This window comes from Atta cephalotes (assembly GCF_000143395.1).
Source record: "Atta cephalotes unplaced genomic scaffold scaffold00015, whole genome shotgun sequence".
NCBI classification, from domain to species: Eukaryota; Metazoa; Arthropoda; class Insecta; order Hymenoptera; family Formicidae; genus Atta; species Atta cephalotes.
In genome coordinates this window covers 2126336-2141896 of record NW_012130079.1, presented here as the reverse complement: position 1 = coordinate 2141896, position 15561 = coordinate 2126336, and the positions used below count along the sequence as shown (strand labels likewise).

At 35.7% G+C, this 15561-nt stretch overlaps 1 protein-coding gene across 1 annotated transcript in view; it reads right to left on the bottom strand.

The window, feature by feature from the left end:
* Positions 1–1344: 1344 nt before the first annotated feature.
* The window catches only part of LOC105617992 (synapse-associated protein of 47 kDa), a 67356-nt gene continuing 53139 nt past the window's right edge, over positions 1345–15561 (bottom strand). The window contains exons 5-9 of the mRNA XM_012199529.1: positions 12393–12533; positions 10936–11075; positions 9786–9937; positions 7211–7384; positions 1345–1538 (exon numbers count right to left, since the gene is read on the bottom strand). Coding sequence (XP_012054919.1) covers positions 1345–1538; positions 7211–7384; positions 9786–9937; positions 10936–11075; positions 12393–12533 — 801 coding nt within the window. The remainder of the gene's footprint in view (positions 1539–7210; positions 7385–9785; positions 9938–10935; positions 11076–12392; positions 12534–15561) is intronic.

Below are 15561 nucleotides of genomic sequence, written 5' to 3'. Positions count from 1 at the left end.
TACGTAACGTACGTTACGTTACGTAACGTTACGTTACGTTACGTTACGTTACGTTAACGTTACTTACTTACGTTACGTTACTTACTTACTACTTCTACTCTCTCTCTCTCTCTCTCTCTCTCTCTCTCTCTCTCTCTCTCTCTCTCTCTCTCTCTCTCTCTCTCTCTCTCTCTGGAGCTGCAATAACCGGATGTCATTTTGTAATTCGGAGGTAGAAGCACAAAGACTCATACGAATGTGTATATATTTGATGAAAATCGTACAAATACATGAGCCTTTCTGCTGCACCACCAAGCTGTAAAACGGCGATAATGGAAGAGAAAGGACCATCGTGTTCATCGTGTTCGAGGATCGTAAAGAAGCTGTTTTCTTTTCGAGAAATTAAAAAAGAACCGAAAGGAAAGCGATGGGTAGATTCTCCTTTCTATCTTTCTTACTTTTATCCTTTATAGCCACGATCTTCACATTTGTCACTACAGCAGTGATTTTCCGTGTGTCGGAAATATTTCGTGCGGTTTCTGGTTTCCTTATACTTTATCCCGATACACGCTTCTCGAAGACGAACCTCAAAGAATCTCGCGTCATTTTTATTCACGTTTCTTTCCCTTAGGAGATCGATGATGGATCGAAATAAAAGGAGGAATTCTTCTGAGACGCTCCTCTGTAACTACATTCTCTCTACGAAAGGGCGGTTTCATGTATTCTATTTTATCGGGGTTCATGCGGAGACAGTCGCGAGACAAGCCAAAATAAAACACGATTCTCGTAGCTTCTTCACGTTGAAGAAGCCAATACGAATGCGAAAAGAATCCTATCGATCTCAATGACTGGACTTCTAAGTTTTCGTGTCAATATACGACGACGATGAGAGATTGCCGTCCTTGAGTAGCACGACTTCTTCACGTAACGAATGAAAGAAAGTACAATCGAAATCTAAAAAAAAAATTAAATCGCTCTTGTGAAATTTTAGTTTTCTTTCTTTTTATATATTAAAGCACGAATAGAACAAGCTGTCAAAAAGGTATAAAATAGATTCTCCTTAAAAAATAGCGTTACGATATCATCAAAATTAACGCACGCATAATGTGAGCCTCAATCTATCGATCGATTCGATCTTCGCCGAGTATCGCTTTGTCTTTCATTTCTCTCCTTCTTGTACGGCAATGTACGGTTCTGATCAGGAGATTAACGAGAAACTATAATAATTTACAAAAGAAATTCGTGAGCTTCTCTGTATCAGAGAGAAAGTTCCAATGCGAAAACCAACACGCCGATCTCGCTATTCGCGCAGAATCTCAACGTGGAGCGACCCTCTTATCCGGTCACGAAGAGGATCTCCTCGGCTCACTTGAGGTCCTCGTCGTCCTCGTTGGCGAGCAGCTCGTCGATCTGCTTCTCCCAGTCATTATCGTTGGCCGCGATGTCTTTTGTGGCCGTCGCGACGCTCCTCTCCTGGCTGCTGCTGCCATCGTTATTGTTGCCCGTTACAACCTCGTAATCCTTTAGCTCGGCCTCCAATTCACGTTCCCAATCTTCTTCTGCGGAGAGGCACAAGCAGCGTTGTAGCTATTTTGCAGAGAGGGCCACACTCTGGTCTTGTTTGTCTGTCTGTTTCGTCTGTTTGTGTTTCCGCGCTGAATATCTGAGTTTCTTGTGCACGGAAATCATTTTATGTGTTTAAAGTGTGTATGTGTGTCGTGTAAAGTGTAAAAGTATCAGGAGGGGCAAAACTCAAATTACAGGATTGGAGAAATCAAAAGGATGGAGAGAAAGAGAACATACGAGAGCAACGGGGAAGCAAGAGGGAAAGGCTTCGACATTTGTATTTCGAAAACTTTCACTCTGAGTTCGGTTCGTTAAGCACGTTAAAGATAGGGATATATTAGTAGCTTGAGAAAAAGAGAAAGAGAAAGAACGAGAGCAAGAGAAAGAAAGATAGAGAAAGGAGATATTACACGATTATCGAGTACAACGTGATCGCGATCGTGCGTTTTTTCTTATTCTTTCTACGATTATGTTTCGCGGATGACGACGACGACGACGTCTATCACACGATCACCGATTATATATAACTCTCTGGAAATTACAGCGAATTGCCGGGAGGAGTAGCTAGAGTTAATCATGTTTCGCTTAACGTACTTGTTACAAAAGTGACTGATTCGCAATTACAAAAGTAATTAATCGGGATATCGCGACTTAAATGCTTCGGGAATGCGATTATTTGTAGGTACACTATCGCGAGAATAATCCTCGTTGCGCTCTCAATTTTCAAGCCAACGGTGTCCAAAATCGTGTTTTATATATACAAGTTATAAAAAATAGTAAAATCAATACTTTATATACGCACGTGCCGAAAAAGCATGTCGAATGATAAGAGTAAGTACTTCATTGTGAAAAAAACAGCCAAAATAAAAAATATTAAAATGGATTTCATTTTTGGCTATCTGTAGCTCGAATAAAATTTTATATAAAATTTTATTAAAATTTCAAATAGCATACATTTTTTTTGTATTCCAGTCGCGCTAGTTTTAAACGCAGATTTCGGACACCGTTGCGTTGAAATAAATTATCGTTCAAGCGCGAAATTATTTAATGTTACGTGCGTACATTTAAAAGTCGTGCGAGAATAAACTAGTGGTAGGCGTCAATAAATATTGCGGCCTCTAAGAATATTTAATCTTGAATAATATTTTCTTGCGATGCATTTCCAGTCGCATCGCCTTTATTCCTGTATTACGCTTCAACAGCTAAAACGAGCTTACGGATAATCCTAAGACTCAACTCAAATGTACCTGGATGTAGCCGTCTCTAAGGAAAATAAATAATAGAAAATAACAACGACGGCCGACCGCGAGACGTTTTTCTTTTTATAGATAAACAATACTAAAAATACACGAAATCCGCAAAATGCTTACTCAAAATTGCTCTTCGATTCTATCGATTCGTCCTTACTTACATACATATGTCGAACGATAATTTCAATATTCCCAAAAACGCGGAAAAGTCATGCGGAGAAAAAGTGCGCACCGAGAAGTGAAAGTCATAATTCAGTTGTCATCGATTTTTATCGGACTGCACGAAAGCAAATAATCCGATATTTTTCGTGCGCATTTTTACGAAAATCGTCTCCTCCATAAAATTGCACATAGTATATACTAAATTAAAAAAAATAGAATATAATAAAATATAACGTGTGAAAAAAAATCGTATCGTTCATTATTTTACTTCAAGATAATTATGCTGCGTCTCTACAAATCCTTTACTTGTATTTTCCCATCGATTTTAATATATATAAGTATAAAGATAATAAAAAGCGATGCAACATGTGATGGATGGTGAATTAAATAATACGTATGAAATGACTTTTTCAACTTAAAAAAAAATAAATAAATAAATAAAGAATCACCTTTGCTTATTTCATTACGTGATAAAATACTATAAATATACAAAATTCAAATGCAAATATTAAATAAAATTCTGTAATCTATCTAATCATCATAATACTGTTAATGTCGACGTTCCCTGCGATATTATAATAATTCTTAACAGAAAAACAGAATTCTTAATGCTAGTTCGATAATTTATAGGACATCGCTATGGGCGGGGTTTTATATCGATCACAAAAGTGCGTTCGTTTTGTCTTCTTTTCTCGACAGACGTTAAACGCATCTCTCGCATAAATCTCCACGAGATAGACGCATACAAATCGCTCGTCGGACGCATTTACGTTCTATCCAATCGTTTGTTGTCCGCGTAGAAAAAAAAGTTCGCCGCGCGCGTAATTAATTTATCCTGCTTTTCCCATCAGCGGACGATCAGGTGCCACTTAAAACGGATCGCACCTCCTCCCCTTCCCGGCAGCCGCTTTTTTTCATATCGAAAGAAAAACACTACAATAGCTATACCACCCACGAGAGTGCCGGGCACCAGCGGTATTATAGCTCGTTTCCCGATAAAACACGTATTGTCATTCAACGAATTTTACAGCGACGCGATAAAAATCCGAATGTTCTCCACCAATAATCCGAATCTTGCGAAATCGTCTCTCTTGTCTCACAATTTAAGATTTTCAATACTTTGATATATACTTTTTGCAAGAATCTGCAAATTTTCTTGAAACATGATTAATAGTAAGGGGAGACACACGTTGTGTGATATCGCGAGGAGGATCACGCGAGGAAAAATTTCAGATTAACAAATATCGCGTCGCTGTCTTTATATTTTATTTAGCAATAGTATATATATTTATACATATATATTTCTCTTTTATTTTCCTTAGGTCTCCATTTAATTAATCTCTTACGAAGATATACTTATAATTAAGTTTACAGTTTGCGCAACGTAATCTCTCGCGTTTCATCAATAACTGCGTTACACTTTCCGATTTCTTTATACTTTTCTTCGATTATTTCTGCTCGTTATTTCTGCTTAGTTGCTTATTTATGCTTTACAAAGACACGGAGAGAATCGAGAACAGGCTAGATTAATTGAAATTGATACAGAGAAAGAGAGACAGAGAGTGGCAACGGCAAAACGGCCAAACATACAGACACGTAGCTGAATATCTTTTTGCTACTACTCCGGTTGTGTATAAATGTATGTATGTATGTATGTTATTTTCTTTCTCGTTCTTCGTTCTCTCGCGGAACCTCCCTTTTATTGTTGTGTGTTTGCATCTTGTTTTATTCATTACATTCGTGTACGTGCGCACAACGTTTTTCGACGTGACGACGTTTTGTTTAGCTAACGTTTCCTTTTCCTCTTTTCCATTGCGTTTCATGTTCGATTTTCGCAATTCGACGAGCTCAGCGTGTCTTCAACTGGGCAAAATTTCAAACACATCTACTCGACATAAATATTCAAAATAAAAAATATCACTTTTAACACCTTCCAAATTAAAATTGCGAATATCTCGCGTTTAAAATATTCTTTTTTTCTCTGTTTTCTCGAATTTTTGCCTGTCCCCGACGCTGTTCGCCAGCGTTTCGCTTCCCACGTCGATTCTCAATTCGTCATCACGATTGATTGCAACCGGTGAATTGTCTCGTTTCTGGGCTCATTATTGATTCAGGTATTAGCGTTTAATGACAATCGGTGCAATGACCTCGCAGTGTGACAGTAATAATAACGATAACGATAGCCACGTCATAATCATGCAGCATTACGCCCGGCTGTATACGTTGTATATGTTTCTCTTGGTTTGCTTAATCCCTTTGCTGCGATACGCGTTATGGCGAACGTGCGCTGATTGCAAATTTGTCTCGTCGAATGCCGGAACTAAGCGTTCCCCAATGCATCGTGACACTTGTATCTAAAAGGATCGCGCAAAAGTATATTGCGCTTGTTCCAGCCAGCTTGTCTCTTCGAGCGGTCGTTAAAAGATATACCCTTAATTGGAAATATAAAAATGCTCTCAGTGTCCGTTCCAAGACATTTCAGCCCTCTTCTACGTGAAAGTAAAATTCGAAAGATCTTTATATAAATCCGAGTACTCTCTAAGATCACTACAGTCACTAACAGAGAGCCTGAAACACTACTTCACGTGAAAATTTGTCTACTACACTAATTAAATTTATGTTTTCAATGACGGATCTGATCGCGTAATGTTTTTAAATCGGACTTTGCTGCTTCTTACGCGCGTTCATTTCGTTCCGGAATCATAGAGGAGGCGTTTCACACTTTGCACACAAACTTCTTCATCGATTCATACTCGACGTCGCATTTAATAGAGCTGATCCTTGCGACTGGCACGGAATCGCGTGGGCTGCCGACGATCGGAAACGAATATCCGCGAAGAAGGAACACGCTGTTCATCCCGTGGAAACGTTCGTGTCAAGGAAGGGGTGGTTTCGCGATCGAACGTAACAGAAATGGAGCAATAAAGAGAAAAAAAACAGAGAAAGAAAGAAAGAAAAGAGACGGAAATGGGAATGGGAGAAAGAGAAAGAGACGCGAAAAGAAGTTTCGATATCGCAAGAACTGAAATTGTCAGTTTTCGAGAGTGGGAAGCATGTATATCTCTGAGGGGTGTGCTTTGGATAATGGCATTTGGGGGGCACTCTCCTCTTCTTTTAGGCTGTTGACAAAATAGAATGAAAAGCGGTCGTTTAGTCAAAGCACTCATATAAGAGAGAGAAAAAAAAAAAGAAAGAGAAACGTTTAAACGCAACAGACGTTCAACATTGGCAACAATGGCGACATGACGCACGAGGGCACGTCGTTGCCACACACTAAGAATTCGGAAACAAGCAATTCCTAAAGAAAGCACAGACAGGAAGATTGAAGGGATGTACAGAGAAGCTACGTAAGAAACGACACTAGCTTGATGGTGGTGTAACACATTGAGAAATTAAGGTCAGGCTTTTCGCGCGGTGGCATTAATTTCATACTCACGAGGAGAGTACTCTTGGACCGTGTCGTGGCACAGATCGAGCTCTTGCATCGATCACCTCGGTGACCCGTTTCCGTTTTGCTGGTAAGATCAATGAATGATACATAATCTTTGGCAAGAAACAGTTTTCAAGAACTGCATTTCTTATAGCCGATACATTTCGCTATTTAACGAGACACAATTTAGTGAGACGCAATTACTTGGAACGACCTCTGCGTTCCTCCAAAATTATACTTGTAGACTGTAACTATATTATGTAATGTATAATCACATTCGACGTGGGTCTTTCTTTTTTTTAAATCTAATTTTCTATAATTAAAGACTTGTAGAAATAATAAAAAAAATTGCAATTATATACGGATACTGAGAATTATATTTATCACGAACTCCGATTAAGTACTTCAATTTTGTTTGATATCGTTCATTAATCACCAGCAAATAAGGAGAACGGCGTCTTCATCATATAATTATGCAAAATCTCGTTGGTGGTCGTAACTAATGAGAATCAAGGAAATGGGAAAATCTAAGATTCTCTAGATGTAAATCATTCTAGACAAAGTAATTTCACAAATACAATCTGCCGTCATAGAAATTCGGAAATTCTCATTTAAAAGTCAAACCGTTCTGCGAGTACCGCAATCCATTTAGAGACCAAGTCTAGAATTACTCTCGTTTCTTGCCATGATATCTTTGCGTCTTATCGACGAAGATTATCGCGGGGAGAGCCATGAGAATTAGCGATCGAGACGGCGAGATCAACAGATCGCATCTGATCTTGTGTGTGGGAAAGTTAACGACGACCAACGATCAACAACTGACCTTTCGGCGGCTGCATCCCCAGCTTTTTCATTCCCTCTCGGACCTCCTCGAGGTCTGTGTCCGAGACCCTCATGGTATCGGATACGAACTCGTGACCTGGCGAATCGGCTAGCGCGCTGTTACTGCTCGCCGTCGTGACTCCGGTGGTGGTTGTCTGGCCAGTGGTCATTTGAACTGTTTGCAAGACAACACTGACGGCTAAACTATATGGGCAGGGGTGCGTGTGTATGTACGTGTTCGTGTACATGAGGATGCGTGTTATTATGTACATTAGCACGTGTGTTTATGTATCTAATATACTAACGCTAAGTCTACTGGAATTTGATTTCGCACGCAAACGATTGGTAATCATGAACATGCCTCGATTGTTTACCGAAGCCGATTGCGCCCAGTTCCAGCAACGCGGAAGCAGAACCTTGATTAATCTAAGCGCGAAAGAGGAATGACAGTTAATTAATTTAAGAGATATCGCTAAATTAAACACACGCGCGTTCTAAATTTTCACGAAAGTAACTGTTAACGCGAGTGTGATTCTAAGGAATCTATTCTTGAATCTATATCGCATATGAAAATCTATAATATACATATATTATAGGATTTTTTCGTACGTAATATTTTTCAAGAATGTCAAGACTGATTATTATTATTCAGGACTAAGACATGCACGACGAAATAGCGAATGGAATCGAAATATTACATTTATATTAGCGACAAAAGTCATCTTTATTCACGGTCTAAATGTCAGAGAAAATTTCCGGGATGTTTCTCGACGTTTAAGGATACTGCGAAATACTGCCGCTCGTAAATCTTAGAATGCAAAAATACCATTCTTTCATATCCATCTTTCATCATCTGAGAAATATTTGGGGTATCCGTATTCTTCGACCGAATATTACTGAATCCAAGCGTTTTCTTCTGATTCAATTTCTCGTGATACACTGGAACTGGAGCGAAATCAGATCTTTCTTCGACTCAAAGGAGAGACGAGAATCTTCGGTTCGATGATCGGAGACACGGTGCGGTGAAGAGATGGAACGTGAAAGAGAAAAAGAGAAAGAGAAAGAGTAACAGCAATCCAAATCCCTATTCACGGAATAATCTTTGGCTTTAAGGATATTTTAACGCATTCGTTCATTTCCCCATAATCGATTTCCCGACTACCGAGTATTTCCCTTAATCCGTTAATTCATCTGCACCGATCGCAATTACATTGTTTGCACAATTAAAAAGTTGATCACGAGATTCCTACTCTTTCTTTCTCTCTTCTTCTCTCTTTCTCCGATACCGTAATCCCGATGTGACATCACGTTTCGTGCAAAAGCTCATATACACGATGAAACGCATTGATACAGATCGTTGACGTCGATCTATGTTAAACTGCTTCGTCCGAAAAATTTAATTTGAACAAAATTCTGTACTTATCCCTTCTATCATTTAGTTTATGGTAGAAGGAATGAAATCTTGTTCAAAATCCCTTTTGTTGAACGAAATTAATTGTGTTTCATGAAAGAACATGGGACTTATTAAGTAATTAATACCAACGTAAATTATTCTCACATGAATTTATACGCACAATGAAATTATGTATTATACATGAAGAAATTATTATTAATATATCGTGATATCATGATACATTATATAATATTAATTTGGTATCAAAATATCAGTATATCGATTTCGTGTTGCGTTAACTTTCACGTGGATTACGTAAATGCAATGTTGTACGCGTCTGAGTCGTAGTAATCACTTCACAATTTCAAATTCGATACCTTGTCAAATATTAAAGACGTTAAACGGTATCTTCGGCCGATTAAACTTTAAATTCTAATTTCGGGCTTTTCTTGGATCAATACGTTCCCAGCATCCAGCATGACATTTGCACAGAAAACGCACGCCACTACAGACACACCATCTCAAAAACTCCACCATGCAAAAAAGTCCATCGTGAGACGCTGCTAATCGGAATTGCAAATTAGGCGTAAATGCAGCGCGACGCCGCCGATCTCTCTACCCTTTTCCGCAGGTTGCATCTTACATCGTTCAACCCAATGGAGTTTATCTCGGCAAGACGTCGTGCTGCGACGTCAAAAGGGAAGTCCTGGCCGCGTAGACAATTGGAATTTTCCGATTTCTTAATGAATAATACTTCAGTCGAAAAATCTGGTCGAATATTATGTTCAGAATCACGAGTAGAATTAACATATAATAATTAATATCATTATTGTCTAATTGGACATGATGATTCTCATCTTGATGATTGACATCACAATAGTTAAAAGCATTATTTTTAATTTCATTCAAAAGTATATATTGCTCACAATTAAATATATAAAATTTTGAATAGATTTCGGCTCATTAATATGTATGTATATATTTCAGCGGCATATAGGATGTCCCCTTTAAGTTTATAGAAAGCTGCGTGCTTCATAATCGATATTAACAGATCAGGAAGCGCGTCGAGCGACGATGTTCTCGAGCAAAACTGGAGAACCTAATCACGTTCGTAATGCCAACGTCGGCGTACTACGCAAACCGTTCTACAAAGAAAAAAAATAAAACAGAGTAAACGAATTACCTTGAGTATGATCGATGCTATCGGTGCTGGCGAGCGTTTGATTGGGGTTGCTTTCTGCTTGCTGTTGACTGGCCATCGCGTTCAATTCGTAGCCCTGACGCAGCAAGGACACCCGATAGAAGTAGTTGCGCCAGAAATTCTCCTCGGATATACTACCGCAAATAGGTCGAATGAGTTTCTCGAAATCGATAAAGGTTTCAGCGAAGGGATCAGGTTCCGGGCTCAGGATTAGTAGTCACGCTAATTAATGTTGCACTTCGCAACGGTGCTTCATCGAAGTCGCAAACCGATTAATCGTCGAAACGATTAAATCAACATAATACTCATATTTCTGCATGGCACTTTCGCGCTGTAATAGTCCTAGCTTGTAGCCCTTGACATTTATATACAGAGGTCTCGAAAGGGAAACGTAGTCAATTTCAAAGTGATGAGATCAACTAATTGTGTCATCAACTAAATTTGTTTAAATCAAGCAATAATGAGAGGGCAAATTGTGTATTAATTTTTTATTGACTATGCGTTATCAATCTACTATAAAATTCTTTTTTTGACCTTTTTCTATTTCGTGTTACTGAAAATAGACGAAATTATGAGGACAATAAAATGCATTATTTTCATCGAATGTTACGACGTAATTTAATTAGCTTTTTCATGTTTCGTAGAATATAAAATTAATTGAACATGATCTCTGATACTTTGAGAAAATAAGTTCAAGAATCAATTAATGAAATTAAATTATATATTCCATTATATTTTATATAATGGAAATATTTTGATAATGAACTTTATAATTAATACAAACTTTCATAATTTTCATTCGTTGACAATGTAATAATAACCAACATAAATGTTATTTAATTTTTTATTACATATTGTGCGATCAGAATTGTGATTTTCCGAACGCAATTTTATTTTTGCAATATAAAATACGTATCATAATTATTAATTTTATATAACATATGTGAGATTATAATGCATACTTGCTTTGTGACGAATTTTAGCTTTAATAAAATCATTTAAAATCCTAAAGTAATGAGAATTAATTGAAAAATGTAAACCTATTATTTTCGACATTTTCGTATATAAAATAAATAGAGTGGAAGAGAGACATTATGGATTATTATAACACGGCATATTTTAATCTACTTACACTTTCGGGACAAGCTCGAACCTCATAGCTTCAAGATTCGGATCCAGGGCAAGGGTGGCCTGTGCCATTGGCTGAACAGCTTCGAAATCCCAAGCGAATTCTACGCCTGGTGGTGGTGCTCTCACGAAATTACGTCGATCCTGAAATCCATGAGAAGGTTGAATCCTCGTTTAATTCTGCCGGCTTGACTAAAGTCAAATTCGTGATCCTTTAACGATGCGCAAGAAAATTAGCAAAATGTAAATAAAAATATTCTTTTCTCAAAAATGAAAATATTTTTTCTAATTAATCGCTACCAGCAGTTTCAAATTATAAAAGAATAATTACAATCATTGAAACAAAATTACAGTAATATTATTATCCATTGGAAGAAACACGTTTATTGTAATTAAAAATTTTGAACATATATATATATATGGTATGTATATACACATCGCATTATTTTTACATATTAATTATGCAACTGTTTCAGAAAATTATTTCGTTAAATTATAAAACATGACTTCTGACTTTTATTTAAGATTTATTTTTTACGCTACAATTAAATCTAAATGCTAATTTTAGACGAAAAAAAAGTGGACAGAAATGACTATCAAAAATATAGTATTTATCGCATAAAATTTTCAATATGTGTTGCATGAAACTATTTTTATTAATGATATTCGATGCAATTTTTAAGAGTTTTATATTAGAAAATGTGATGAAACTAGTAAATGAAATAAAAATATAATGAAATGAGAATATGAGAATGTAAAAAAGTGACATCTTCACGTCACTCTTGTGTGGTATAATAGTTAATTAATGCAAATTTTATCATGCACCGTATCTTTGTGACGCATACAGTTGGTAAATTCGTCTTATAGTACCTCCTTTGTGCAAAATTTAATTTAGCGATGCTCAAAATGCACCGCTTTATACGTCAAATAGAAGTGCTTAAATTTAATGAGGATAGTTTTATGTGTCCAATGTACAATAATCTTGTGCAATATCTACAAATAATTTAGCGGAAAATTTATATCAACAAGAAAAATTTATATCAACAAGAAAAATTAATAGTAGACAAATTGATAACTATTAGTCACAACAAAATTTGATCTTCCCAATAATAAAATAAAAAAAGTTTTACATTTCTCTGTGTTCAAAACATTGATTAATAAATAAGATAACATACATATTTTGTATCCACAGAAATATTCGTGAATTAACTTTTACAATAAGCAAATAGAGGCATAAAATAAAGAATCTCGAAATGCATAAGTAATTATTACTGTATTGAAATTTTGCACTGGTTTGAAATAAAATTAAGGCGTGTTCATAAACAAATAGAGATTTAAAAATTAAAAAAAAAAATATCCACTTTTTTGTGTCTCAAAGGAGTAACACTAAAATGCTAAACGAATATTAAAGTATCCTTATCGATTATATTTGTATGACAAAAAGAGGAAAAACATAATTACGGTCGAGAGGGACAGGCATTCCTCACGCAGCGCGTCCTCATTTGGCGCACCAACCCACGGTGCAACAGCCTCACCCTTCTCGCCTGTTTGCTTGCTGGCGATGAAAGCCTCCTGTTCCTTATTGAGTTCAGCAATCAGCCTCTGAAACAGAGAATTAATTTTCATGTCAGTAATGTACCGCAGAAGGGATTGAGATGGACAAAGGTGCAAACGCGAATAAAATGAGTTTTGAAACCGATTCTAAGTTATTAACGCGAGAGCATTATGCTAACTGGTGGTAGAAATAGCGCTGAATCTGCGATAAGTTTCATTTCAAAGCTTATTATTGCATAGATGATGCGATTTTCTGCCATCAATTCATTTTCGTTTGCAGATATTAGCAGCAAGATTACCGAGAATATGTCTGCATTTAACGTGCATTTCTACGATGAATTGCAGGGATATATGAATTCATGTAGTTAACGCAATTACAAGTTTCCTTTAAAAAAAAAAAAAATAAATTTTTGAAAATATTTCACGTAAAATTTTATGCTCCTTATATAATTATGTAAAACATATTTATATACGTACCTCATAAAATTAATTAATTAATTCTATTACATATTTTTATTCAAAACTCATAAGAAAGTATAAAATTAGGTCAAATTTCTATCTTCTTCGTCACAATAATTATTTAAGCAATTTATTTTCCGATTTCTTTTATTCCGAATTTGAAGCGAGCAAAAATTGAAACAAAATCGATAAAGGGTACACTGAAAGAAAAGATTGGTTGCTGCAACAATTTAGATAGTAAAATATGGCAGCAAATTTTTAATTGCGTTAGCCTATCGAAATCATATTATATATTGCGGATAGACAACTAAACACAACTAAAAATTTGCTGCTACAACCAAAAAATTGGTTGCTGCAGCCATATAAAAATATTATACCATATTTTACTATCTGAATTGTTGCAGCAACCAATTTTTTTTTCAGTGTAGTATACGTTATATTCAGGAAGACACAAAATGTACTGTTTAATGCAGCGTAAATCTCGACAGTTTCTTGCCACTGCGATCGTGAGAAACAATGAGATCGCTCAATTTTTCAAAACGAGGCGCTTCATCATATAACTATGACGTCCTACGCTATACGGAAGTTTCGGATAAGAATTGATGGCACTATTTTATCCTTTGGTCGTGTTCCGATCATTAAACGTAACAAAACTTTCTTCTTGAAAAGAAGACTTTTTATTGTGAATAACAGTTACCTTCTCACATATAAAAATTATAAAATATATTTTGTTGATCGTTAAAAGCATGTACGTTGACATAGAGAGTTTCGTCATGAAATATATGTAGAAGTATTATTGATAAATGTTGCAAACGGATTGACGCTGCATAAATAAATGATCATAAAAACGAACATCTTGTGGCTCAACAATAATTCGAGTATTTCGAGATCCGATTAAACTCGCTTTTACAAGCTACCTTTTTCTTAAAATATTCTGATTCCGATTATTTCTGTTTACAGTAGTCGAAAGGTATGATTAATGAGGATCGGTTGTATTTATAAGGTTACAGATATCTATAAATCTTCTCCCACGCGCACTATATCGAAGAAAATGCCATTATTCGGTTTCGAAAGAAGAGATGTTATAAATACATTTCTCACAGAATTTATAATAGAAATTGTATACTAAAGTTGCAGAAAAAAATTGTGCATAGTTCGTATAAAAATCAAGCTTGTTCCACGAAACGATTTACATTAATACTAATTTTTTCAGAACTTTTTTTTTAATAAACAACTGCACTTGATGGCTAAAATAGATTCAGTTTATTTTTAAGCAGAACTACATATATCAAATTAAAAGTTAGTTTTTTAATGATAAAATTCTCGTTTACATCGTAATCCTTGTTAACGCATCCTTGTTATCGGTATTGATTTTTCATTTCCGATATGTTTGTACGCTTGAGAAAATTAAATTAAATTTAATATAATTTCTGTTTAAAACAATAAAATATTTATAGATCATTCAGGATAATACAAAGATAGATGTAGTAAATGGAATAAAATTGGCGTATTATAGATACCGAATTGACAGACTTATTTTCCGATTCGGCATCAAGATAGCTGCTATTTCATTTATAATGTATGCTTATCCCGTGTCCCGGCGTTTTTACAGCGAATAATTACGCGAATTTCCGGCTAAAGTGTAATTTTCTTGTTTACTATTATTATACTATTTTTCTTCGTAACAACTGTCGATACGCGATTCCAACTGCGTACTATTGCGATGGCAATCGCCAAATAAATTTGTAGCATCGTTGCATTATACACGAAATGGCTGTATGATCCTAGCAGCCGAGAAATTCTCGATAAAATGATTGCAATGCGTGTTCCCGCTCGTAAGCGGGATATTGACTTCATTGCCGATAAATCGATTCGTGCAATCGGTGTATGACAGTAACAAAATATCAGTACACTCTCGGGATCAGAATAAGAAATGTCGTTGTGAGAATAGAGAAAGGAAGGAAGGAAATGTCATATGTTCAGAATATATAGAGATTCACCCATATATCTTCGAAATATGACATTAATGTAATCTTGATAATATCGATAAATAAGACATAAAATATTTCAAAAAAATTAATAGTAAAAAGAGTATAATAAAAAATAATAAAAAGCTAGAATGTTTTTCAAATAGAAAATAGTAAAAAAGCTATAAAATTTTTAGCTGATTCAAAGACTAAAATTGATTTTTAATTAAATAAATATTTAATATTGAAAAATAAGTGATTACACAAATATCTGTGCACAGTTTAATGAATCGTAAAAGAATCGATAAATCAAGATCTGGAATAGAACTTTTGCCTCTGTTTTCTTTACGAAGCTTAATACATTAGTTCGTTATGTCAAATGTTACGAAACTTTAAATATCGACGTTGTACTTGATAATTTCGCGCATCTCCGCAAATATATTTGTACAAAGATAGTCTTTCAAAGTGAATCGATATATCGCTTCTCACGGTAGATTGAATTTATTTGCGTTAAACGAAACATTAAAGAGCCGAACAGCCGAAAGGTAAAAGATATAGCACATCAAATCGATTTCTTAGCGATTACAAACGAGCTCGACGATTAATCGCTTCCTGGCTGATTCTTTTCGGAAATCTATTTTATCACCAAG